At 40.1% G+C, this 25138-nt stretch overlaps 1 protein-coding gene across 1 annotated transcript in view; it reads left to right on the top strand.

Moving 5' to 3' along the window:
- MAP1B (microtubule associated protein 1B) overlaps window positions 1-25138 on the top strand; it is a 70246-nt gene that overhangs the window by 367 nt on the left and 44741 nt on the right. The window contains exon 2 of the mRNA XM_065861328.2: window positions 4820-4921. Coding sequence (XP_065717400.1) covers window positions 4820-4921 — 102 coding nt within the window. The remainder of the gene's footprint in view (window positions 1-4819; window positions 4922-25138) is intronic.

Below are 25138 nucleotides of genomic sequence, written 5' to 3'. Positions count from 1 at the left end.
CCACCCCTGGGGCGCGCCCGGGCTCACCCACCCCGGTCCCGCTCGGGGCACGAGCAGACGAGCCGCCAAGTCGCGGTCTGCGGTTCTTTATTCCCCAAGGGTCCCGCCGCAGCGCCCCCACAGCCAGCCCCCGCCCCATCCTCCCCCGGTGGGGTGCGGACACTGCGGAGCCACGGCTGCGGGCCGGGCCCCGCGCAGAGAGCCGCAGCGGGCTGGTGTGCAGCCCGGCAGCGAGACCCCCGCCCGCCATTGTTGGGGCGGAGGGGCCGAGGCGGGAGCGCAGCGCCCGCGGCGCCGCCGAGCCCGTCTGCCCGAAGGCACCGGCGGGTGGGCGTGGCGCAGTCCGCACTGCGGTCCCTATGGCAGCCCGGAGCGGACAAAGGGCGGCTGCGGCACCGGCGGCAGACGCGGCTGGGGATGGGATGGGATGGGATGGGATGGGATGGGTGGGGATGGGGATGGGGATGGGGATGGGGCTGCGGCTGTGGGGCGGCTGCCCCCCGCAAGCCCTCGTCCCCGACACCGAACCAAACCGGTGGGATGCGGGGCGTTTTCCTCCTCGCCGCAAAGGCTGCCCGAGCGGGAGCGCAGCCCTGCCTTTGTGTCTAACTTTGAGCTGTGAGACTTTTCTCTCGGCTGGAGGATTTTTCAGGATCCAAGCTTTATATGCAAATACATATATTTCAATAAAGAAAAACCATGTGAGTAACGACGCTAATACCTGAGTGTTCAGCCTCATTATTGTCTGGCTACGGGCTGCTTTGACTTGCTGTTTACTTGTCCTTTCCTTGAAATGGTGATACAGAAAGGTGTTGCAAGTGAAATGACACTTTTATAAGTTCCTGTTTTGGTTTCTGGTACTATAGAATGCAGGAGGGAAAAAAAAAATAAAAAAACAACCTCATTGCAATAATAGTGTTATGAAGCACAAAGAAAATTATTGTCAGACACTATATTGTGTTAAAGTCAATTGATAACTGATTTTGTAACATATTTTTGTTCTGGGCTGGTGAAAGCAGAGATTTTGAAAACCTGCCATTGTCAGAGGAGAGGAAGAGACCCTGGAATGGGGAGTTGGTAGCAGCCTTGTCATGTAGGTGTGGTTCAGCAGTCCAGCTAGGACTTCATTTGTCTCTATTGTTGCTTTTTCTGGCACTGTTATTTTAGTCGGCTATTTCTCGTACGTCTTTTTTATGACTGTGGTAAAGGGCTGCCTCATCACAGCTAACCAGCTATACCATGACCTGTTCATCTTTATTGCTACCATTGTCTCCTAGGGAGAACTACTGAGGCAGATGCTTTGTCATTCAGACCCTCTTCAGCATTGCACTTCCCTAATTCTATCTAATTTTGAGTTGGACCAGAAGTGAACTGGCTGTGTTTCAATTAAATTATTAAAAATTATAGAGCTAATGGATAAAACTGTCCTCAAGACAGCTGATGTCATCCTTCCTCTGAAGAGATGGTCTTGAGTCCTTTCTTGAAGCTTCTGTTGTACGGTTGCTGCTGCATAGCTCTGTTGCTGCTACCTACTGCCACTAACCATAACACCCACTTACAGTTTTAGATGTTCAGAGGGAACACTTTGACCTTTTTATTCAGCATTTTGGATTAGAAGTCACCTCACTCCTCCTGGTGTCAGACAATCTGATTCAGATTTTGCTTGCTAGGAAAACAAAAAAAACTTGATGAAATTTTGAGGTGCATTGTTCTGGGTGACTATACTGGCAGTCTGAAGCTCTATCTGCATGAGGCAAATATGGGCTCAACTGATATCCTCTTTGGAAAGTGTGCTGTAGTCTGGAAAAATCTCGTTTCTTTCAACCTTTATTCTCAACAAAGCCTTAAATGTGTTTTAGGTTCTTGATAACTCTGCCTCACTGTCTTCTCTGGTACGTCTTCCAAGTACCATCACTGAATACTGTGGATTCATGCGCCAAACTGCAGAGCAACGTGTCAAAGAAAACATCTGCTGATAACACATCAGTGGCGTGATGCTACGTAACCTGGTGGAATGCAGAGTCATTTCTTAATATATTATGAAGAAGAAATGGCATGGCGAGATGCATTTTAAGTAATAACATTAGGGATGTGACTTTGCTAAGGGGGCAATCCTCCAACCCACCATCCACCAAAAAGGGAGAGTGAAGAGACCTTCAAGATTTTTCCACTGGTTTGGCAGATGCTACTGGGTGTGCCCTGCCTGCTGTCTGATTAGTCTGGTGTCTAGTGGCACTGCACTCCTAAGACTGCAGAAAGAAAGAAATAGCTCCAGTTCAGCCATGCTTCCAGTAATTACATTCATGTTGTTACTGATCTACATCATTGGATTGACCTTGGATTTTAGTTCCAGGTTTACCTCCGTTCTGCCCAAACCTGATTTTTTTATATAATGTATATAATACATTATGCTACTTTATAATTTACATGTATAATTTTTGCATCCAGACTGCTGAATCATGCAGCTGCAGATTTAGGATACTCTATCCAAATCCCAGCTTCATCTTCTATGTCTATTATGTGCATGGGATGACTATGATTCCCACACACCCCTGGCCCATGTATTTTGCATTGAGTCCTGCATTTTGGATGTTGCCTGGCTCAGGAGCCTTGATTACACCCAAGCAGAATTTTATCCCTACAGCTAGTCTGGATTCACAGCAAAAGCAGCTAGGGAGGATGGACAGGCCCTGTCATTAGCAACACTGCTGAATCATAGTCCATGTTGTTCAATTGACCTCCAGAAAGCTTTGTATGCTCCCCACACAAGCTTGCTATCAGAGGCTGGTGAGCTGTTCATCTTCTAGCTTCTTGAAGTTAAGCACTCATTCATTAAAATATTTCAACTTCATGATTGATGTCGGTTTACTAGTCATAGTTTCATATGTGCTGTACATGTGTGGTATTATATCATCTTTCTTGCTCTCAAATATCTGAACACCTGGAAAACATTAAAGCTTGCTGAGCTGTATTTGCCTGCCAAAACTACCCCCAAAAAATGCACCATGTGGCCAAGATATTTTTGAGAAATGAAAATAAGGAGGCTTGCGGAAGAGACTCACTACTTACGCCTCTGAAAAATGATGCATCAGTCAGGAAGTGGAGGTGGCTGGTAATTCAGTTATTTTTCTCTCGATGGGTTATGAAACACACAGGTAGTACTGTATTTCCAAATGTATTTAGAGTTTCAAATAGCAACTACTTAGTAGCTGGTAGCATATCCCAGTAGTAACCACACTCCTACCTGGACTGGGCTGCTGACAACGAAAAGCCCTGCATGAATTCTCCATGCTTCAGGCTCTTGAAATGCAGATGTTCCTATTTGCATGGAGAACCTGCCCAGAACTGCAGTGGGAGACCAGCACTGCAGATCTGGTTACTTTCCTCTTCCCTCTCACTTTCTCCTCGTCATCCTTCAGCCCTACAACATGGCCTCTGCCAGCCTGAGTCCTGATGCTTCCACTGCTTGAAGGAGAATATAGCATGGGAGGTGGTGTTGACAGTAACATCCGTAGCCTGAAACCTGACAGATTTACTAGCAGGAATGTTAACGCCAGTCTTGCAGTGAGGGGTTGGCCACACACCTCTTCAGGCATCGCCTCGCCAAACCCCAAAATGATTTAACTCAACAATTTGATGCAAAGGCACGGGGAGGCAGGTGGGGAGGGGCTGCCAGACATTTCCCCACCTGCAGTCCCTTCTGCATTTGCCAGCTAATTTGTGTAAGTCTAATGACTTTCCTTTAGGGAAAAAACAAACAAACAAACAAACAAAAAATCGCTGTTGGTGCTCAAAACCACAGCAGTGCCTCGACTTGCCTGTAGTGCAGTAGCCTGCTCATTGTTTTTCAAAATTAGAAGATTTTTCAGAACAATTTAAAACCAAGAAAGTTATAGAAAAATGTTAAGTGTGTTCTCCTGTGGTGGCTTTTTTTTTTTTTTTTGTTTAGTTGGTTGGTTGGTTTGGGTTTTTTATTTTCTGTGTGTGTTTTTTATAGTTTCTTCTTTCTGCTTTGTTTTTGAATTTTGTCATCAAGATCATATGGAAGGCAACTATAAATTTCTCTTTTGGCTGCAATGATTTTTTTTTTTTTCCCTTCCTGATGAAATTTCAGTCTTAAAGATGTATTTTGAGCTAATCTATTTTTTGATCATGTGTGTCATGTGTTTCAATTTCTAAGTAGCTTGGGGGGGAAAATGGTAGGGAATATAGACATGCTCTTCAGCTTTTAAATAAAAAAAGATCAAGCATAGCATTTTTAAATCTCAAAACTAGAATTTTGATAATTCATAAATAAAAGATCACTTAAATTTTAATTTAAAATACGGGATGCTTCAAAGCTTTTGTGTGAAGAAGTCAGAAATTTATGACTTTGTATTTAAATATTAATTTGCAACATGCTAGGTGATGCTGTCCTTTTTCCTCAGAGGGACAAATAAAATGGTTCTGCAATGTGACTAAATTGTTCTCTGAATGATTCACCCTTTCAGTTTTGTAAGTCAGTCTATTGCTATTTTAAAGTCAATTCAGGGACATCAGTAATTGTCGTAATGTGGCTACTAGGATGTGGGACCAGCAGTCTCAAAGCTGGGGCCTTAAAGAATGGTCACCCTTTGTAAAAGAGAATTCCTCTGGTTTGTGACTTGTTCTTGTCCAGACAGTTCCTTCTGAGCACTCAGCACTCAAAAAATAGCTATATACCTTGAAAAGAAGAGAAGCTGGGTTTGGAATTTAGAACTAAGCAAACAGCTTGAATGCAAAGTTAAAACTTCCAGTGCTCATGCATCAAGCTAGATGTGTTTTGTATTTTGAATTTTAGGAATCCGATCATGGGACACAAACTTGGTCGAATGCAACTTGGATCAAGAACTGAAACTTTTTGTCTCTCGCCATTCAGCTCGATTCTCTCCTGAAGTTCGAGGTGAGTTTTGGGAAGTGTTTGGCAAAGGTGTTTTGTTGGTTTAAGGGCAGTATTAATAAATATGTTCTAGAATTGTATGGCCCACTTTCATTTGTGATTCTTTACAATGAATATGTTTTTTCCTTTATTTTAAAATATAAGTAGAAAATTATAATTTGATTTAACTTTCTCACAACCTAAACATAATCAGCCCTTTAGGTTAGCTTCATGGACATCACCATGATGCATTTGGTAGGAGATACTAGATTTTAGGGCCACATTAAAGCTAAGCAAAACTCACTTCTCGGCTGAATGGTTTCTCTATGTAGCACCAATCTAATAGTCCCAGAGACTGTAGCTTATTGTGGTAGGTAGAAAACATACAAAAACTAACTGTAAAGATTAGCTCTACAGTTTGATAGAACCAGAAATGGAATCAGGACTGTTGCGCAAGTGCAGCTCAAGCCTTGTGTTCTTCCCAAAGGTCTTTAATTCTCTTTCTTGATTTGAAAAGGTAAGGGATGGAGGGTCTGCCTATACCCACAGGAACTTTCTTTGGGTTGTATGAGGAAATTAGAAATTTGCGTAGCTCATAAGACTAAATCTCTTTTGCTGCCTTTTCTTCAAGCCTGTCCTTCCTTTAGAGGATTCATACAATAAAGCAAAACAAAAAAAACCCCAGTTTTGTGAAGTATAAACTTTGATTTTGTTCTGGTTGCATGGGAATCAACTGGTAAGTTTTTTAACATCTCATTACTTTAACACAAATGCTGAGTGAGCAACAGTGAAATCACTGTTTTAATGTAAAAATGAATCACATTATCAAAGGAGTAGGGGTTTCTTTCATTAGTGAAATCACCATGCCATGTGCACATTGAGTAGTACAACCTGGTACTGATGAGTGTTATAAATTTCAGCTTTGGGAAGATCTTGTAAGTGTGGTGGAAAAGGGCTATGAAATGCATCATGCTACTACATCACATTCCTAGGGGCAGTGGCTATACACTGTTGACAAAGAGATCCTGATGTCTCGGTAGCATGACAGCATTGACCTGATGGTTTTGAATAATGTACTGAAATGTATTCTGTAACTGATTCTTCCTTTGGCAGCATAAGTTATAGCAGGTTTTGGTGTATCTTCCCATATTTATAGATGGTAAAACATTGCCAGAGTTAAGGAAAAACTATCTACCTCTATGATTCTTCCACTGGTTTGAAAAGCAATAGAACAAATACAACAATACTCAGTATGAAGATTTAAAGTCAAAGCATGTAATTCCTCAGTCACATGGAAGTAAATTCAGGCCTGGAATACATATATTTAATTTTAATTTAAATGTCATGAAGCCAGTTGAACTTCTCAATGACCCTAGTTGCTTTGTTTTACAGATAAGCTATTCTGATAAGTGGGATTAGCAGAATTTATCTTTAAGGAATGAAAGATACAATGCATCCCATTTTTAACATGTATGTGCTTTCCTTCAAAACTGCTGAGAGAAAAAAGATCCTGCTTCTCTCCTTTAGCAAAGAATATTCTAGCATGCCTAATATCTGTTTCTATCTTGTTTAGATGACACTTCCTGATATCATTGCATGAATTAAAATAAATCAAATATTCTGCTTTCATATGATAAAATAAGATTATGCACTCCTTTTTCCAACAGAAAGATTATAGAATCGTCTAGGAATTTTTCTCTAGGAATTGTATTTTTGGTTGATTTTTTTTTTTCTTGTTTTTCTGGACTTGCCTGTTTAGTCTATCATTGTGTTGAATTACAGCTTAATTGTATCTGACTGGAATTCATCAGCATCCCTGTGACAATCAGTAATGAATGTTTTTTTCCACCACTGCTCAATCTTTAAACAACAAACTTCCAAAATCTATGTTGAAAGAGCATTAAGGGAGCCTGGAACTTGGATAAAGGGAGCATCCGGGAATAAAGATAGCCTTCTTGAATGATTTATTGCCTAAAATATTTGTGGGGAGGATCATTGGCACCTCCAGAATCTCACTGCACAGATCAGAGGATCATTTATTTTAGTTTCTCTCCGTGGTTCTCTGATGTTGAATCTGCATGAGGCTCCTTTGTATTCTCTCTATTGTTTGGAAGGGAGAAGGGTTTTTTTGTTGCCACTTGTTAATAAAATGTCAGAATGTTTGATTTCTGTTACAACACCCAAAGGTTGAATGTTGAGTGTTCAACCAGTGAAATGGTCAATGTTCATACTAAAGGGATGATTCTAAGTACGTATTCCCCTATGGTCCCAAACTCAGACATTCTGTGGAATTTGGGTAACTAGGTGATCCTTTGTCCAAGGAAAGTATTCATCCAAAGTGACAGGGGAGTCTGTGGAATGTAATTAAACCAGCCTTTTTTTCAGTCCTTTGAGACTGAACTCTTTGTGTGAGTCCCACATAAGGACAGTTTACGCTTGAGGAAGGGGCAGAGTCATCTCTTGTGTCTGCACGGCTCTCGGTGTAGTCAGGTCTGACTGCTAACTGAAGCCTGATTATCATGTTTAATTATGGTAATTGCAGTGCTGGCTCAGTACGTGTTTGTATGCTTCCCTGAGAAGCTTGAGGTTACACACAGCAGCAATATGAAGGGCAAGACTTTTCTCCAAAAGGAACCTTGGAGGAAGTGGGGCCAACCCTGTCCCCATGCCATACACCTGCCATGCTGAAGGAGGGGCATGTGAGAGAATATATCTGTCAAAGCATTTGTGTGTTTTCACTTGAGGAATGTGAGGTTTCATCCTTTTCCCTGCGTAGTGAATAGCAACGCACATATTGATACTGCAGGAAGCACGACTGGAGCCCAACAGTCTGTTTGTGCTCTTTTGAAGGGAATGGATTGTCAGTGGTATTTGTGCATCCTATATTTGGTTGCTGGGCAATTCATGGATGATTTATGATTCCTGAAAAATAGGATTCAGAATGGAAATGGCAACAGATCTTTTCTGATACCTTGTAAAGCAGCTGAGTTAGCAGTCTCATTAATAATACCAAATCTTGCAGAAATGTTGCTATCAGGTGCTGGTGAAAAATGAGTAACAGAGCTTAGTAACTGGTTGCCAAGACAACAGGCAACATGACTTAAAATGGGTACTCCAGTGCTTGCCTCTTCTCTTTCTGTCATGTACTGATAACTTCCATCTTATGTTAACATCACAAGGACAAAAACTTCAAACAATGAATTGTAACATGTACATGCTGGAAACGGAATTGTGTATCTGGTGGTGAGGCAGAACAAGTGGAGAGACTTGTGAAAAGCTCTGTTGAAATTGCAGCTGTATCTACCAATCTTAATTTAAAAAAAAAAAAAGCTTCAGCTGCATAAAGCAGCTTCACAAGAGACCAAGTGAATAGGTTTTGGGGCAGCGGTGTGGGAGTGTAAAGCCATTGAGGGCCCTTTTGCAAGGCTTCCACACCTGCTGTTTTGTCCCTCAGTTTCCACCTGGGGACACTTGACTGTTGCGTTGGTGCATATTCAAGCCCTTGTCTAGATGAAATCTGTTGGGGTTTTTTTGTTATTTAAATAGCTGTTCAAGCTGTTCAGTAGCTATTCACCCTTGACCTTCTAAGAAAGGCTGCTCAACCAATGCACTGTGGCTACTTCATACTTTGTCCTGTTGGTATGAAGAGCATGTACCTGTGGAAGACATGTCTTCTCTCTAACCAGTACCAGGAGGTCTCCCATTGCCCATAACTCAGCAACTGGTGACTGCACTGGCTTAACTCAATCCTTCCTTACCTGTGCCCAAGGCTTTATTTTTACAAGCCTGCCCATAGCCAAGGGGACCTTGGCAAAGCATAAGATGTATTTGGTGTCCCCTTGGCAACCACCTGCATCATTAGCTGTAGGCTTGCCTTCTTCAGGCTTCCTAAATAAGGTCATTGTTATCTGAAACTGTTGTTACACCCATAACCCTTAACAACTTTCATTCTGGAAGTTACCATTTCAAAAGTTACTGTTCAGGACTGTTAGTATCCTGAGGAAAATTTTTTTATCGGGTCATCAAGGGTCATCAATACCTAGAGCTTTGTACTTTGCCAAAGTGGTGTATAGTCCCATTACCTTTGTTAAAGCAGATCTAAACTCAGTTAATATCATACCTAGCAGCTTGCAATGGGAGCTTGTGGAGCTGCTGATAAAATCCAAAAGGGCGTGCTTTTAGTGCTGTCTTACTGAAAACTGCCATTCATAAAGATTTGTCAAGTAAGAGGGCATAAGTTTTGCTCAAGTACTTATCACTTAAAATGAACATGAAAAGAGAGGACAAGTCAAGACTGAAGTTTTTAGCTGGTGTCAGAGCACCAGCACTACGCACCTAGGAATTAATTTTGCTTAAAATTTAAAATAGTCTGGTATACACATTTAGGGACATGTTCTAAATATGAGTTTTCAGCTATTAGGATTGTAATAGCTATTGAGTGGAGTCATTTTAGCTCATTATATGTTTGGAGAGGTTAATTTCAGTTGGCTAACAGACTTTTTTTTGTGTCTCAAAGTATTTGTGCCTTGGAAGAGAGAAAATGGAGGCAGAACAGGACTTGAATAGGGAATAGAGCTGACTCACGCTGTCGTGGCTGTGAATGGTGTCCCTGCGGGGCACTGCTGCCAGCGGTCCAGAGCCAAAGCCGTGGGGCTGCCCCACAGCGTGAGGGCAATGGGCTGGGGTCCACTCGCAAGCTTTGGTGTGTGGGATGCTAGGATTTTGGTGGTGCAGGAGAGGGTTACAGTGCAACAGCCTATATGTTCGGATGCATGAATTGTCAAAGACTTCCTTGCTCAGCATCAACGAAAATTCCAGAGATGGATTAGTAAGTGACTTAATATTTTATTTTATTTTGTTTTGTTTTGTTTTGTTTTCAGTGAATAAGTTGTTGCACTTATGTGACAATTATTTTGGCACTGACTTCCATTTCTGTTCTTTTAGGAATGATTTCAAAGAAAATTAGCATGAATTTACATTTCTGCCAAAACATCAGTACCTGCCGATGCTAAGCTGTTGGAGTGAATCGGCAAAATGACTGAGAGGTTATTTTTAAATGTCTTGGATCACAAGTATCTACAATCAGTTCAGCAGTCTTAGAATAGCCCACATTTCATGGGAAAAGGTTTTTGGTCTGTGCAAGGCAGCTACCAGAGAAATGGGATTAAGTTAGTTGTGAATAATGATAAAATTTTAACTTCATTATGAAATTTGCATCCCCATTCCTCTTTATTAGAATGACAATTTAGCATACCTAATGGCATATTCACAAGGGTTATTTTGTTAAGTGTTGTTTAACAGAAGCTTACAGAATTATAATTCTTAACTAGACCCTAACATGACTGCTCAATCTTTCTTACCTAACATTTTGTCTATGTATGATGTCAGAAACTGAAGACTTAAATGATATTTTATTTTTGACTCTTGCCCAGTATCATTTACAGATGACCTACCTCACATCTCTTACATCATGGATTTATAATAAACGTGTAACCAGAACATCATTGCCACTTTCAAAATCTAGATTCTGGTTGTCATGGGCAATATTTTTCTTGAATGTATGTTTTTCTTATTTTTGAGACTTGCTTTTAAAAAAAGTTGTCCTTGTTTTCTGCTTCTTTCTGGTACAATTTGAATCACTTTAGAGAAATATTAAATGTTTGTAACAGGACTTCATAATGAGAAAAAACTTGATACAAAGACTGCTAAAATAATTGGATTGGATTTTGGATTAGAGGATATAATATCTAGTACTTTTAAGGTAGAACAAGGACCAAATGTTCACACAATGAGGGAGAAAGTGAACATTTTATCTTCTTTCTAGCCAAATGAAAATTGTGCTCTATTTGCACCACAGTATTCAGTAATAGGACCAGACCCAGGGAAGAGGGTTGAGTGACTGCTTGTCTCTGGGTGGAATGGGGAGCACATGTTCACCCCTGTTGCCAAGTGCAGAATGAGAGTTTCCACTGTGGCTGGTGCTATCAGCCTTCCAACAGCATGAGGAGCTCCAGCTGTCATCTACCTCGTACAGACAAATGCAAGAGGTGTATTAGTGCTGGCTGCAGATCCAGGTGCCCCTGTCTGTGTGCTGCTGCGAGTGTCTCATAGTACCTCACAGTCCTTATGAGTAGATAGGGAATACACACTTTAGTCAGTAATAGTCACAAATGGAAATCTGGATGGTTCTGTAGGAAAGGCCCATGCTCTTACATGAAACCCCCAGATGGTCCCACCAAAAAGACATGATGGTTACTTCTGGCTTATGATTGCTGGTGACAATTTGTTCCCACAGTTGAGAAGAAAAGCCAGTGGTTCGGATGAGCTGGGCTTTGCATGCTGTCTGTATGTGCAGCATAGATTCAGGAATGCAAGAACATGAGTCTTCGGGTTCCTGTTTCCTCTACTAGTGGGCATTGGTCTGTTCATGATTCAAAACCAGTTGCAGATACAAGACAAAAATAAGTGGTTTTTTTTTTAATATTAAAATAATAACCAATTCAGAAACAAATTTGTGTGAATTTCAGTATTATTTTAATGCTGTAACTTTATGTATTTTGGTACTTGAGAGCTTTTCTGTAGTGGTGAGATGAGTCACTGTCCTCTGTCCCTATGTCCTAATCTCCTGTTTGTGGGAGATGCTGCCCATCAGAACTCTGGTAAGTTGAGGGTTTTATGTAAAACAAATAAACAAAATCCCACCCAAACCAACCAGCCAAAAAACCCACTTCCAATGAGATAAGCTGTATTCTGAGTCTATGTAATCTCTACGTGATTCTAATGAGGTACAGAGACTTTCACCTGGAAGTAAACTCTCCCCTGCCAAAGCAGCCTTTGGAAGCTGTCTCAGTTTTAGTGCAGTTCTACAGCTCTTCTGGAAAAAAGACTGATCCCAGCTTTGGCTTCCATGTCCTGGATCACAAATGAGCTTTTCTAGGTCTTTGAAATTCTTTATGGTGAACTGGGTTCCCCTCCCACCCCTGAGACATAAGAGCAAAAGCAAGAAAACTAATGGGTCAAGGTAAAGATGGCTTAATAAGTGAAGGAAAGAAGAGAAAAAAAACAACAAGCAAAGCAAAAGAAATCACTTATCACATCACACAGGCAGAGCAATGCCCAGCCAGTCTCTGAAGAACAGCCACCTTGGAAACTAAAACCCCCACTTCCTTCCTCTACTCCAGGTTTTGTTCTCAAGCATGTTGTCATACAGTATGGAACATCCCTTTGGCCAACTTGCTTTAGCTGTCCCAGCTCTGTCTCCACTGAAATTCTTGTCCACCCGCAGCCTACTCACTGGTGGGCAGAGTGGGGCAAAAGAAAGCCTTGATGCTGTGCCAGCACTGCTCAGCAACAGCCAAAACATTGGTGTGTTACCAGCACTCTTCTAGACACAGATCCAAAACACAACACCTTACTGGTGGCTGTGAAGAAAGTTAAGTCCATCCCAGTCAGAGCCAGTAGACTCTTCAAGAAAGGCTTGTTTCTTAATATTTATATGTGTATCCATTAACAAGAACAGGACTCCAGTCTTGGATGAGTCCTTTCAAAAGACCCTTATGAAAGGATTGACGTTTCCTGGATCCTTGTAGGTCTGAGGAAATTGGCATAATGAAAATTTCCCCAGATACCTGTGACAGACAAGGCAGACTACAAAAAATATTAAAACAGGGGTGAGGGAAGTCTTGCTTTTATCTTTTTTTGTTCAAGCCATGCTTTTTTGGCTGGCACCATTGCTGAACTTCTGGGATGTAAGGTGAAGTTTGACAGAACCCTAAGAAGACACACCAACTAGAGGGCTCTTGCTTCTGATCTTGGGACTTTGAAACATCCAGTACACACCCTGGCATGGGCATTATGGCCACTGAGCATGCTTTCTTAACCTCAGACTGTGTCCTGAAGTTTTCTTGGTCTTCCAGAACCTGCTCAGAGTTTAGACAGGCTGAAAAAATACGAATAAAAAAATATTTCCTATGTGACCAGTACTTTAAATAGATATAGAAGACAATGCCTTCCAGAGTATCTCTGGATAGGATTTAATGCTTGTCGCAAGCTAATAATTTAATGGCATTTTTTATAGTAATTTGTCTAGGACTACTGAGTTTTTCAATCTTATCATAGTAACTGCAAAGCTCAGATTCTAAGTTTATTAGACTTGGAAGATTTAAATATTTTTCAATACTAAATACGTTTTTGTACATCTAACATTTCCTAGCAATTTCATATATTTTAATCTTTCTGTACATTTTTCAATAATTGTATTACAGAATGCCATTCTTATTACATTTCAAGCTACTATGTATAAAAAAGCTTGAAATGTGTGTGTGTTTTTTTTTTTTAATTTGCCTTCTATTGTGTCCTACAATATACATTGCTGGGTCAAATGAAAAACATGCCACCTTTCAACACAGCACATGGAAGTCATGGAAGTCACCAAAAAGAAATCCAAATGGAGATGGTGTAATATTTAAATGACTCTTTAAAAAAGTCAGAATGGGCTCCTTTGATCATAGCACTATCTCAAATGCATAAATAGTCTGCCTGCACCAATTGTATTCTTGAAGAGTCCCTAGTGGGAATAGTTACTCTGCATCTAACAAACCTCTATAACTGTTGAAGCCTGTAATTACAGGAAGAATTAAAATTTGTCTCCAGCTTTGGTGGGATAATGTCACTGTATGTCAAGTAGAGGATTATCACGTGGAAGGAGACCTTGCTGACATTCTCATTTTGTGTTGAACAAGGGGATCTGATAGTATTATTCTGTTATGAGGAGCTGTTGAGTGGGGGAAACTCATTTACTGGGCTATGCTAATGGGTGTGGGTGTTCCACAACCATTCACAGGCAGTAATGACAGGAAAGAGGAGATGAAAAGCATTCAGGTTTCCTTAAACAGTATAGACTTATTGTTCAGTCCACTGAACGACATAATACAATGATGCATTAGAACTGTACTTACCAAAAAAAGTATAGTTTTGACTTAAGACTGATCAACGGCCTGTGTTCTTCCTTTGTAATTAAGTTGATTTGAACTGAAAGCAAATCCCAGGCCAAGGAACCAGTTTCTTGCAGAGAATCTGAAAGAAACTTGGAGATTTACTTTACTTGCAGAGTTGATGCTCCTCAAACTTTCAGTCCATTCCTAACTTGAGTCTTTTTCCCTGATTCTATTGGAGACAGCTGGGCATCTACAAAATCACCTGTGTCCTCCCATGCTTTTCAGCCCTTCCTAGAGTGCTTGGAGTTTTTAACACAGTGCCTGCCTCTTTTCAGGGGGGTAGTAGTGTGGTACGTTCAGTTCAGTGCAATGTTCTGGTCTGGGCACAATAATACCTTCTTCCTTACTGTCTTGACTTGTAGTCACAAAAAAAGCAGGGATGACTTTTAAAGAAGAGACCATGCTAAAAGCTTGCTTTCACCATTGGAAGTGAAAGAGTGGTGGTGCAAGGCAGCTATGTATGTAGAGCTACTTCACCAACTCCAGACAAGCTGGTGCCTCTACGAGGACAGTGCAGCCCCAGACTTTAGCCCCTGGGAGCAGAGTGATCTCAGTGATAGGCCTCTCAGAAGAGCATTAGGAGGGTCTAATCACACCAGTCTGTAGCTTCGCCACAGCTCTGAGTTGGCAGGATCCTACTACCATGTTTCAGAGAGAGTTTTGGTGTCTCTGCAAGGGCAGCTTTTGCATTGACAAAGCATAGAACAAAAACTTTATACTCTGACACTAAAATCCCAAACGATTTTTCCTATTTTTCTGATTTTTTGTTTGTTTGTTTGTTTCTTTGGCTTATTTTAAACGTTGTATCCTATTCCCTTCTGCTTTCCTAAAATGACTGAAATGCTGAGTCTTGATATTAGCGGATGTTTTCAAGACTACAGAGAAGCTTGGATTCATCCTAGATGACACTTTTTCTTCCTTTCCACATGCTGTTCCTCCTGCAGTCTACCTACGTGTCACAGTAAGTGGCAGTAATCTAATGGTAAGATGTGGATGGCATATTGTCAGAACTGGCACTTCAAGGACTGCTGCCTTTCTTGGAGTCACACCACAGCAACAACAAAGAAATGTTTACTTTTTTGAGATAAAAGTTTAGAAAAAGCTGTGGTCAGGGATGTCTCTGCTCACAAATGCACAAATGATGTTTTGTAGTTTTTTTTCTCCTACTTCTGTTTTTTTTTTCTCTGCTATTAAACATCTTGGATGTTACCTCTCACACTTCTAACTTTTTGTTGGTCTTCCTTTTGAGCAGATTGCTGTCTCTTTGTCAGTGATTGTTACCTTAATCTAGGCAATGATCAAATTAGATTTAGACCAAAGTCTTTGCTGAACCCCACCAAATATTACTCCCTGTACAATTCCATGTTTGACTGATTTGCGAAGATGGGACACTGTCAGAGAACATTAGGTCAATACTAAACCAACTGCTTTTCATTAGATAGACTGGATTAGCTGGCTGTTGGCTAGGTGTAGCCTGGACACAATAAAAAATTTCATCAACGATCACTGGGGGAAAAAAAGACAATGTATTTTCACACCAGCAGAGATATAGCTTATGTGGATCTGCCTTGCCATACCGCTAGGACAACAGCTACTTTGTAAGCGGAGTTAATACAGATATTCTCCACTGAGATGAATATTCATGACTGAATCAACATTGGCAGAGTAAAGCTTGGAATCATGGTTGCTGTAGCTGACAGCACAATAACAAACAGATTCACTGCAGGGTTTGATGCTTTTTCAGATTTTAGTGTCAGAAGTTTAGACTCTTTATATTTTATATTCACAAATATTTAAAGAACTCTTGAGAGTCAATTTTGAGATCCCGTGAAATAAAAGAAAGCATAGGAAAGTATGAACAATTGCAGCCTTGCATCTTTATTCATACTTTCTCATTATTTCTGTCTTTTAAACAGTTATTTTTTTCAAACATTATCATTTTCCAGTACAAAATTAAGTTGTAGTAATACTCTTCAGGTTCAAAACTAAGTCCCGCTGAAATTCCTACATAAAATTCAGCTTCATATCATTCAGTTACTTGATCTAAAAAACTTGAAATAAGCAATCAAAAAAAAAAAAAAAAAACCAACCCGAACAAACTAACAATTCACATAATATTTTCTTACCCTTTCCCTTATTTGGAAATTGCCTGCCACAGAATTATGCTCCCTTGTGCTTTATTTTGCCAGTAGATGGCATTCTCAATGTCCATACTCACTGCAGTGCAGTAGACGAGCACGTGCTAAAGTCAGAATGAATACTTCTGTACTGGTTTTGGGTAGTAGTACTTCACGTGAGACATATGCTTCTATTTTGCTCTGAGATCTCGCTTGGAGTTTAAATTTCAGGCACTTCCACTCTGTTGAATGTGAAAGATGAATCCCTCAGTGTGAAATGAGCTGAGCAGACTTCAGATCTCTCATAGTAGTCAATGAAGGAAAAGCAGAGTATAGCTCATGCAGGACAAGAGCTGTCTCAGTTTGAAGACCACAGATAGTGATAATTTATGATAATGCATAACACTACATTAACTTTGCATAGCCAGTAGGGGGAAAAGAAAGACCATTATACACATAGCTCCATTTGTGTATAAATTAACACATGCGGTAAGATATATCTGGCAAAATCAGCCTTACAGATCATGTATTCTCGGTGTTTTCAGGATGTTTCCAACAGACCTGAGCTTCCTCTGTTTTGAAGCTGCAATATAATCACACTGAGACACATAGCAGTGCCTCTCCTTCCATGCTGAATTTAGTGCACAGAGTGGAATAAAAGACCTTAGACCTATGCAAGTAGACTCAGACTCACTTGTCAAGTTTAGTGTACCTCAGGTTTTTCCCGTCTCAGTCTGTGCTATGACTGCCTGTTAGGAATATAGGAATACAGTAGCATGTAGTTTGACAAAACGTTTCAGTATTGTCTGTCTAAAAATACCTGCTCATACAAGTTAAATCCCCCTGTGGCCTTTTGCCTTTCTTCGGGAGGAAAAACAAACAAAAAAAATCATGGCTTTCTAACTGACTGTAGAATGCATGATATGTCCTAAATCAAGAGACCTGAAATTTAGTCCTCAACTTCGTCCCTCAACTACATAAAGACTGACTATGAGTGTCACGCTCAGATGCTGTGGACAATCCCTGATCTGGATTATTCAGTTGCAGGGACATAATGACATTTAATTCCTTTTGTCGTGCTTCAGCTTCCCATCGAGGACTGCTTTGCCAAGTGTGCCAGTAGGGAATATAACATTAGTGATTTATGCAGCATGGTCTTCATCAGAATTCAAAATGAGGCCACCAACTCTCTTCAAATAAGCTACCAGCCAGATGTTAGAAAGTAATCACTACAGGGATCACTCAACTTGATAACACTAAAGATAAAAAGCTGAGATTAGCCATTCACCAATCTGTGTAACTCCTTCAGATTTCTGAGTTCATTAAAAGACCAAAACAAAACCAAACAACAACATGAGGACCATTTTGTGACACTGAACACCTGCATACATCTGCATGGGTAAAACCTTTTGATACATGCAAATATGGGTAAATGGACATTCAAGTACTTTTCAGTCGAGGTAATTGTGGGCAAAGTAGCAGGGCTTTGGATGCTCCCTGGGAGCAGCTGTCTGTTACCACTTATTAAAACAAAACAAAACCAAAAAACAAAGAAAAACACTCAAAATGCCCAAAACATAGCCAGCAGTTTGTCTTAAATTGTGATTACTACATCACTTTGAGAAATTCTGCTTTTAACAAGCATAAATTATGAGTAATTCTACTGAAAACAGAAAAATCCATCCAGATCTACTCCATTGTATGTTAGGGAAATGTTGAAGTGCTGTTGCAGAACTGGAATTTGTAGATCCTTATAGACAATTGAAGGGAAGTGGTTGTGGGAAGCCAGTCTACAGTTTGGAACAGGCTTCTACATAAAATGAAATGCAGCACTGCTGGGTTGCTGTGGCGCCACTAGGAATAAAGCCCAGCAATTCTGTCCTATGGTTTCCTTGTGAGTCTGGGCGGTGCTGGAGTTAGCTATAAATTGTTAGACTTCCATTAGGCCTAAAACTCTTGGAAGCTGATTGTCTGAGCAAAGAGTAAGCCAAGCTGGTGAAATATTGTCTGCCACATCTAACAAAGCTCCATGTCAAGTGAGAGTGAAATGCTTCTAAGCGCCGCCACGTGTCTGTGGAAATGCGTGCCTTACAATTACTAAAACATTCTTGCCAGTCCTAAATCCAGGAATGCTTACAGGGTTGAAGTTAAAATGTCATGGGGAGATAAAGTAAATTACATTTTGATTACCCCTCTGAGTTTACTTTAGTGACTGACAGAACCTTCAAATCCTGAGGGAAGAGAAGTGGCAAGGATAAGTCTTTTACCTTTTGTCACCTCTGCTGTGCCACCACCACCTCTGTGTGGTTGCTTATCTCATGGCTGAGGGTTAGTTAGAAGACTTGGAGGCTGAAGTTGTGGAAGGGAATTTAAATTGCATCCGTCTGGATTAGGATCTGGTGGAGTTCATTAGCATGCAGGCAGAGTTCGTGCTCCTCTCCGCCTCTCTTCCGAGAGCTCACCACTTCAGGGCATTTCCATGCTCCCGTAGATTTGTTGTGCCTTATGGGCTTGGCCTGCATTTTCGTATTAGCATAGTTTAATTAGGCAAGGAGAGATTGCTGTGTTTCCAGAATGATCTATGGATACGATAGATCAATATTTATTACAAAGATTCTTTCAAATAAATGTGTGCTCTGTTAGACAGGTTTGCTCGTTCAGAAGCCCTAGAGCCATTTAAGAAACAATTAAACCCTCTCTGGTGTGAAGCAGAATATTAAAAAGGATTAACGCTGGTAGACCATGTATTCTCTCTGGTTTTGACTGCATTCCTGTGCCTTGCTATTCTCATTTGATACGTAGGTTTTCTGAGAGGGGGTTGGGTTCAGGGGCCACTGCCCATCCCTTGCACCAGTGTAGAGGGAGGATGTAAAATGGGCTAAGGCACTGGCTAAAAATGATCAAGCCTGAACAGAAATATGCAGCTGTAGAGGAGTATACAGCCTCTGTGCTGGGAAGATATTAGCTCCATAAAATTTATCCTGATTGTCCATGTTTGGTGTGAGAGGTGAGTATGAAGCAGTCCAGCCTTCTCAACACCCATGTGAGTAGCCAGGTTTACAGTGGCCATCCAGCAAACACCACATGAGGAGAACTTGCATGATCAGGTCATTGTTGACCATTTTTTCCCCCTGATTTTTCTTTTTACTTTTCGAATTAATTTTAGTGCTGTGTGCAAAGGAAGCAGTTTTCCCTTTAGGAAAGATGTTGGAAGAATGTGCAAAATCTGTTCATTTGCGAGGATTCACAAAAGATCTGAAACAGAAACCATGAATCAAAACTTTTCCACAGAAAAAGTCAAGGTGAATGACTTTGTGATATCAACTAATAAGAAGAAATTATATAATTTGTACAGAAAACAAACATTTCCCTTTCTAAGTTTTGTGGAATTTGTATTCTGCATGGTTGAGTTTGATACTCGTGCTATTGTACATATTCCTCATATATGATATGATTTAACATACGTTTATGAAACTATATATTGTAAAGATTCCTGTTTTAGAATTTGCATTTTTCAGGTTAATGTCTTGTGAACTACACAGCAACGTAACTTTGTAAAACTGTAGCCATTTCAAAAAAATGCAGTAAGAACCACAATCACCAAGTTAAAAATTATGCTTAAACTGGCAAATACAGTTTATTTGACTAATTCAGCATAAATGAATCTTCCTTTTCTTTGCTGGAGTCTTCAAATATAAATTAGAATTTGTAGCAAGAAAAGTTTTGTATCCAAAGTTGCTCCTTTTGGAAATCAGTCAGAATTTTGCTCTTGATCCCAGTGAAGGCAGGATTAACCCCAACATTATGGATTATTCCTGTTCTCCAGAGCTAAGTACCTTTTTCTTAAGTTAAGAAGGAATAATTATGCACTTGTACAACTTAGAACTATCATCAGACATAGGTTAGTTGATTAAAATCTAGTAAGGGTTCACCCTTTAGTATAACTCCCTCAGAAAACTAAGTGTGCTGGACTTAAAATGTTTCACGGTTCAAATGCAAAAAACAAAAATAATGCAGCTCTGTCTGTCATACAAGACAGTGGAAGCTTCCAATGGACATCTAATTGTAATCTTTACATTTCTTTGTCAAGAGAAAACATCAAAACTCACAGAATTCCTCTTCCCAAAAAAAGAGAAAATAAATTAAATACCGAGTTATTTTAGTCTCGGGGCGGGGGGAGAAGAGGAATGCAGATATATTGGTATCATATTCCTTTAAGCATCTCCTTGCCTTTTTGGTTTTTTTTTGATTATGATGATCCTAAAATTGTTCGTGAGTTGTGTTCATTTAATACTGGGTGAGTTAAATGTCTCACCAATGCCGACACTTTGTCATTCTAATGAAGTACAATTCATGAGTGTCTGTAATTACACAGCCTGTGTGCAATCAGCAAGAGAGTGTACCACATCTAAAATAACGTTTTCTTCATTGCGTAGTCTAATTTCACCTGACATTTCGCCAGCCAGGGCACAAGCTTTCTGCAGGAGGCAGCAGAGAATTTAGTCTCCTTTAGACTAAAGAAGGTGGAAAATTAAGTTATTATAAATCTGCTTCTAATTATGTTAATGAAATATCACATCATGTAGATTGACCTGCTGTAGATCTTAGATATTTCTTTTATTATTTTAGTAATTTGCTCTATTTGTTATGCATGAAAAATGCTTTTGATAACTCACGTTGATCATACTTGCTAATGAACCAATGCCTACAATTATTGCACTGAAGAATATATCTTCAGAACACACAATGTCAGAGGATTGATAATGAGCACAACAGTAGCTGAAGACACTGATTAATTTAATCAGGGTTATTTTGCCTGCTGCCATATAGGAGGATACCACTGGAAAATGCTGACTATTTAACCTGTGGCTATGTTTTTAGGGAAAAAAAATCATTTCAGCCAGCCTGTTTCAGAAACATTGGTAATGCAAAACGCTTCCTCCATTATAAAGGCAGTACATATTTACTACTTTGTTCAGATCAATTTATTATGAAGCATCATGACACTTCGTACTGTGAATGTTAATAATGTGCGGAGGCATTCACATAAAATATTGCTCCCTTAATTTTCACTGGATTACTTTTCTCCCTTGAAAAACAATAGCAATGTAAAGATAAGTGGAAGACTCTAGTAGCTTGCAAGTGCCCCTTTCCAGTAGTCATTACCTAATTTTCAAAGATAAATCTTTTAAAATACAGCTTCAGATTTCTTTTCTCTTTTTTTTTTTTTTTTTACTTTACGTGAAATGTTGAATATTTATAACTAGTTCTCTCAGTTCTGCAAAAGCAGTGTGCTTGTCGTCAAAGGATACAGACCATTTTTAAGGTAAATTTTATGCCAACCCAACTGTTAGAACAAAAATGAGTAATAAACACAACTTTCACTAGGCTGGTCATTTACATTGTCAAAAAAAGGGGCCCAGCAAAACACTTAAATCTATGTGGTTGGAAACCAGACACATAAAAGGCATACTTTGTCATTGAGATGGATATTGTTAATGGAATTGCCTGTGAGAGCATTGTCGGCCAGATGATGAATAGAGCAGCACCAGTGCAGCCTCTCAGAGGCTGCAGATACTGTCCTCTAAGGCAGAGGAGTGATGGGTTAGTGACAGCAGCTCTCAGGGGAGGCACGACAGGGGCTGAGGAATATATCAAGGGGAAGATCAGTGGTAAACAGACAGACTGGATGGCTTTTACTCACCTTCTATGAAACGTCTGGATGTCCCTCATGGCTATGAAAAAATAAAATGGCAGAAATTTACTGTTGTCATATCGTTTAGTAGTACATGGGCTGAAGGAATGTCTTTCAATTCCAGTTTTCCAATATTTTAATTTCAAAATGTCACCATTTTTTTCCCCTTTTTTGGGGGAGTTGGGAGGGGGGGGTGTGTGCTGCTGTTAGCAGAAGCTCTGAAGAGAGACAGGAGGATTTTATGCATCCTTTTCTGCCTTTAAGGGTGCTCTTTCCAGCAAAACGCCCCCGATCACCTCCTTATGTGGCAGGGGCTGCTGTCTGCTCAGACTTTCTGTGATACCTGCCATGTAGCTGTATCTACTGATGGGCTCAAGCATTTAGTGAGAATGGCCAGCTACCTAAGATAGGGTTAGTCAGAGACCCCCAGTTTTCACATCTACCAGCTGCTTTCTTGCTCTCTCAGTGATAAGTACAGATCCCACAAGTCATCAAAATGGAAGCCAGGTTTTCACACTACTTTTCCGTGTTTTCTAGTCAAACATCATCCAGGTAAGCCTGCAAGAAGAGAGCTCCAGAATCACTCTGGACATTATAAAAAGGCTTAGATTTGTTTCTTGTGCCAGGTTTGTTTTGAGATAGCTTTTAAAACAAGAGCACACCAAATCACTAGACTTGGAACGTCCATCCACCCTGCAGCCAGCCCTAGAAGAGAACTGGGCTAATCCTGACTGCAAAGAAGAGGAGAAGCAGATGATGAGGGAGACTAGAGGTAACATTCCTTTCCTGGGTATTACTCAGAGACACACTGAGTGAGCTTTATTCCTTACTAGGGAAAATGTTTTGTTGGTTTTCTCAAACTGCAACATATCTAGTATTGTCTTCATTTCACTGTTATTTGGGAAAACTATTTTTAAAAAATCTATTGAATCCAGACCTTTCAAAAACCTGTTATTTCCCTTATATCAGCCCAAGGGAAATCTTGCTGTTTCCAAAGTAATATATTTCTTTTCCCCTGGAGGCAATACTTATTAATAGCCTATACTGGAATCAGACCTGGAAATTGCTTTTGTATTACTATGAAAAAAAAGTCAGTGTAGTACATACTCCATGTTACATGTGCTCTTCAAACATCATTTTTAGGTTAATGATTACTAAAGGACAATTCTTACAAAACTTAAACCTTTAAAATTGTACTAGGTGAGTGGCTTTTCACTAGCGAGACAATCTTTTCAGACCAGTCATCGGTGCAATAATATTGGAGGGTAAAGACATTAGAGTATTTCTTAATTTCTTTATAGTTGGAGGTTTTTGTTATCTCATCCCTTTGCTAACAGCTTCCTTCTACTTTACTAACTTGATTATTAGGGATAAATTGCAGTGAATCTAGACACGGTCACATACTTCAGAGTTTTAAATCATTTGTTTAATTACAAAGAAATCTGAATTTGTTAAAAAATAAATCAAATGCAGAAAACGGGACTAAGTCCCCAAGTGGGAGGCCATACATGCTACGACTAAACTTTCACAAGAATGCTTAATCTACATAAATAGTTAGCAGTTTATACATGTATGTACAATTTTCATAAACCATGTAAATGCCCAAGTTGACACAAGATGCCTTGAAAATTATTTCAGTGTTGATCTTTCTTTCCCTCCCTCTTTAATGAAACGTAAGAGATGGAAAGCCAAGCTTTCCCTTTGTGCTCATTCTGAATCTGTGTAGAAAGAAGGCTGTGAAAATTGTCATTAATATCAGAGGATATCTACAGATAACTCTGCTGATGTCACATTGATCCTATGGCCCATATGGTTATGTGGACCACAGCACAGTGCATGCTAACAGAAATAAAGGCACTCAGGGGAGGACCACATGGAGCAACCAGGTGTGCCCTCATTCTGGATGCAAGAGTCTGGCACTCCCCGGGCCCATGGTGTGTCCTTGGTCCTCTTGGAAACCCTTGGCACTCCCAGGTCTGTCGGATTCTTCCCCTGGCAGCTGCCAACCTGGTTCCTCTTCTGTGGAGAAGGTCCCCTGTCTGCAATGGTCTCTGCCTGTGTTACCCTTTCTCAACACTTCCTTGGATTCTCTCATAACTTTCTTATGTTGCTCCACTTCCTCTGTGGGTTTCCCATCTAGTCAGACTCTAAGCCTGTCAACATAGGGAATATATAATTGTCATAAAAGAAAAGGCCACTAGATTATTGTAAAGGACAGAATTAGATGATTCACATGAAAATTTTAAGTGGAGGGACATAATTTTAAATGAGAGTTTCATTTTTTTTCTTCAATTGTAGAAGAAACAAAAACAACTTGGGCACTAGAAATGTAACTATAACAAAACTAGTGAAATTAGACCGACAATACTTAATTATGTATCTTCGGCTAAAGAGATCAGTGTAAATTTGACGATCTGCAAGAGGAGAGTGTGAGACGCAAGTTTGTAAGAACCAAATGGCAATGCTAGTTTAAACAGCACTCTGATACACTAAAATGTTATTCCCTTGTAACTTAAAAGCCCTTTTCAGAGCTAGTGAAAGATCAGAAAGGTCAAGGCTTTGGAGGCCTTGCTGTCTCTTACTATCTGTAAGGCTGTTTCCACACCTCTTCAGGTTCCCGAGCAACAGTGACATGAGTAGAGTGTTCATCCTTGAGCTTGTGCCCATGTGAGGTCTGGCCCCATGGAAAATTCACACTCCAGCTGGAGACCCTATTGGCTCCTTCACGAATTGTCCCTGGGCTCTTTTGAGACCAGGAGAAGCATAGCCTCACATGTCTCTGAATTCATCCAGAACTATACTAGACCTCAAATAGTAGCAGGTGGTATTCTAGAGACAGCTGATCAATGCTCTTTTCTCTACAGGAAGGTATTTAATGTCCCGGAGGGTCTTTTCTTCTGGCCAGTCTCACAGGGACAATCAGGCTTGGGGCTTTTTAGCAGAAATGTTGCTGATGGTTAATTATGTTTTATTCATGCTACAGATAAAATGTGTTTCTACTTCTGAAGTCCCATGCAGTGTTGGTATCTTAGACTTTGTAGCTCTTGTAGTACGGAAGAGAAAGTACAGTGTGAACAAATGACATATTTGCATTGTGCAAAAGCACAGAAAAAGTACAGAAACAGTGAGAAGTATTTTTAACTATATCCAGTCTTGATGGTTGTCTGAGATCCTAAGCACCTTTTTTTGGAAGTCTGAGCATCAGTGCACGTAGCTTTTTCACAGTAATGATAATAGCAAAGATACATAATGTAGGAAAATAGCAGAGTGAAAACTGAGATCTTGTTTCCATAAAAATTAATAACATTCCTAGTGATTTCATCCCACTTGTTTTATTCTCCTTCAGAATAACACTTACAAATATATTCTTAATCCAAGACATGATTTCTGTGAGAAATCTAAATCCTGCTAGTTTAAATTTAGAAATAATAAA

The sequence above is a fragment of the Patagioenas fasciata genome, chromosome Z (genome assembly GCF_037038585.1).
Source record: "Patagioenas fasciata isolate bPatFas1 chromosome Z, bPatFas1.hap1, whole genome shotgun sequence".
Classification (NCBI taxonomy): domain Eukaryota; kingdom Metazoa; phylum Chordata; class Aves; order Columbiformes; family Columbidae; genus Patagioenas; species Patagioenas fasciata.
The sequence above is the reverse complement of the archived record's forward strand: the minus strand, read 5'-3'. Positions and strand labels throughout refer to the sequence as shown.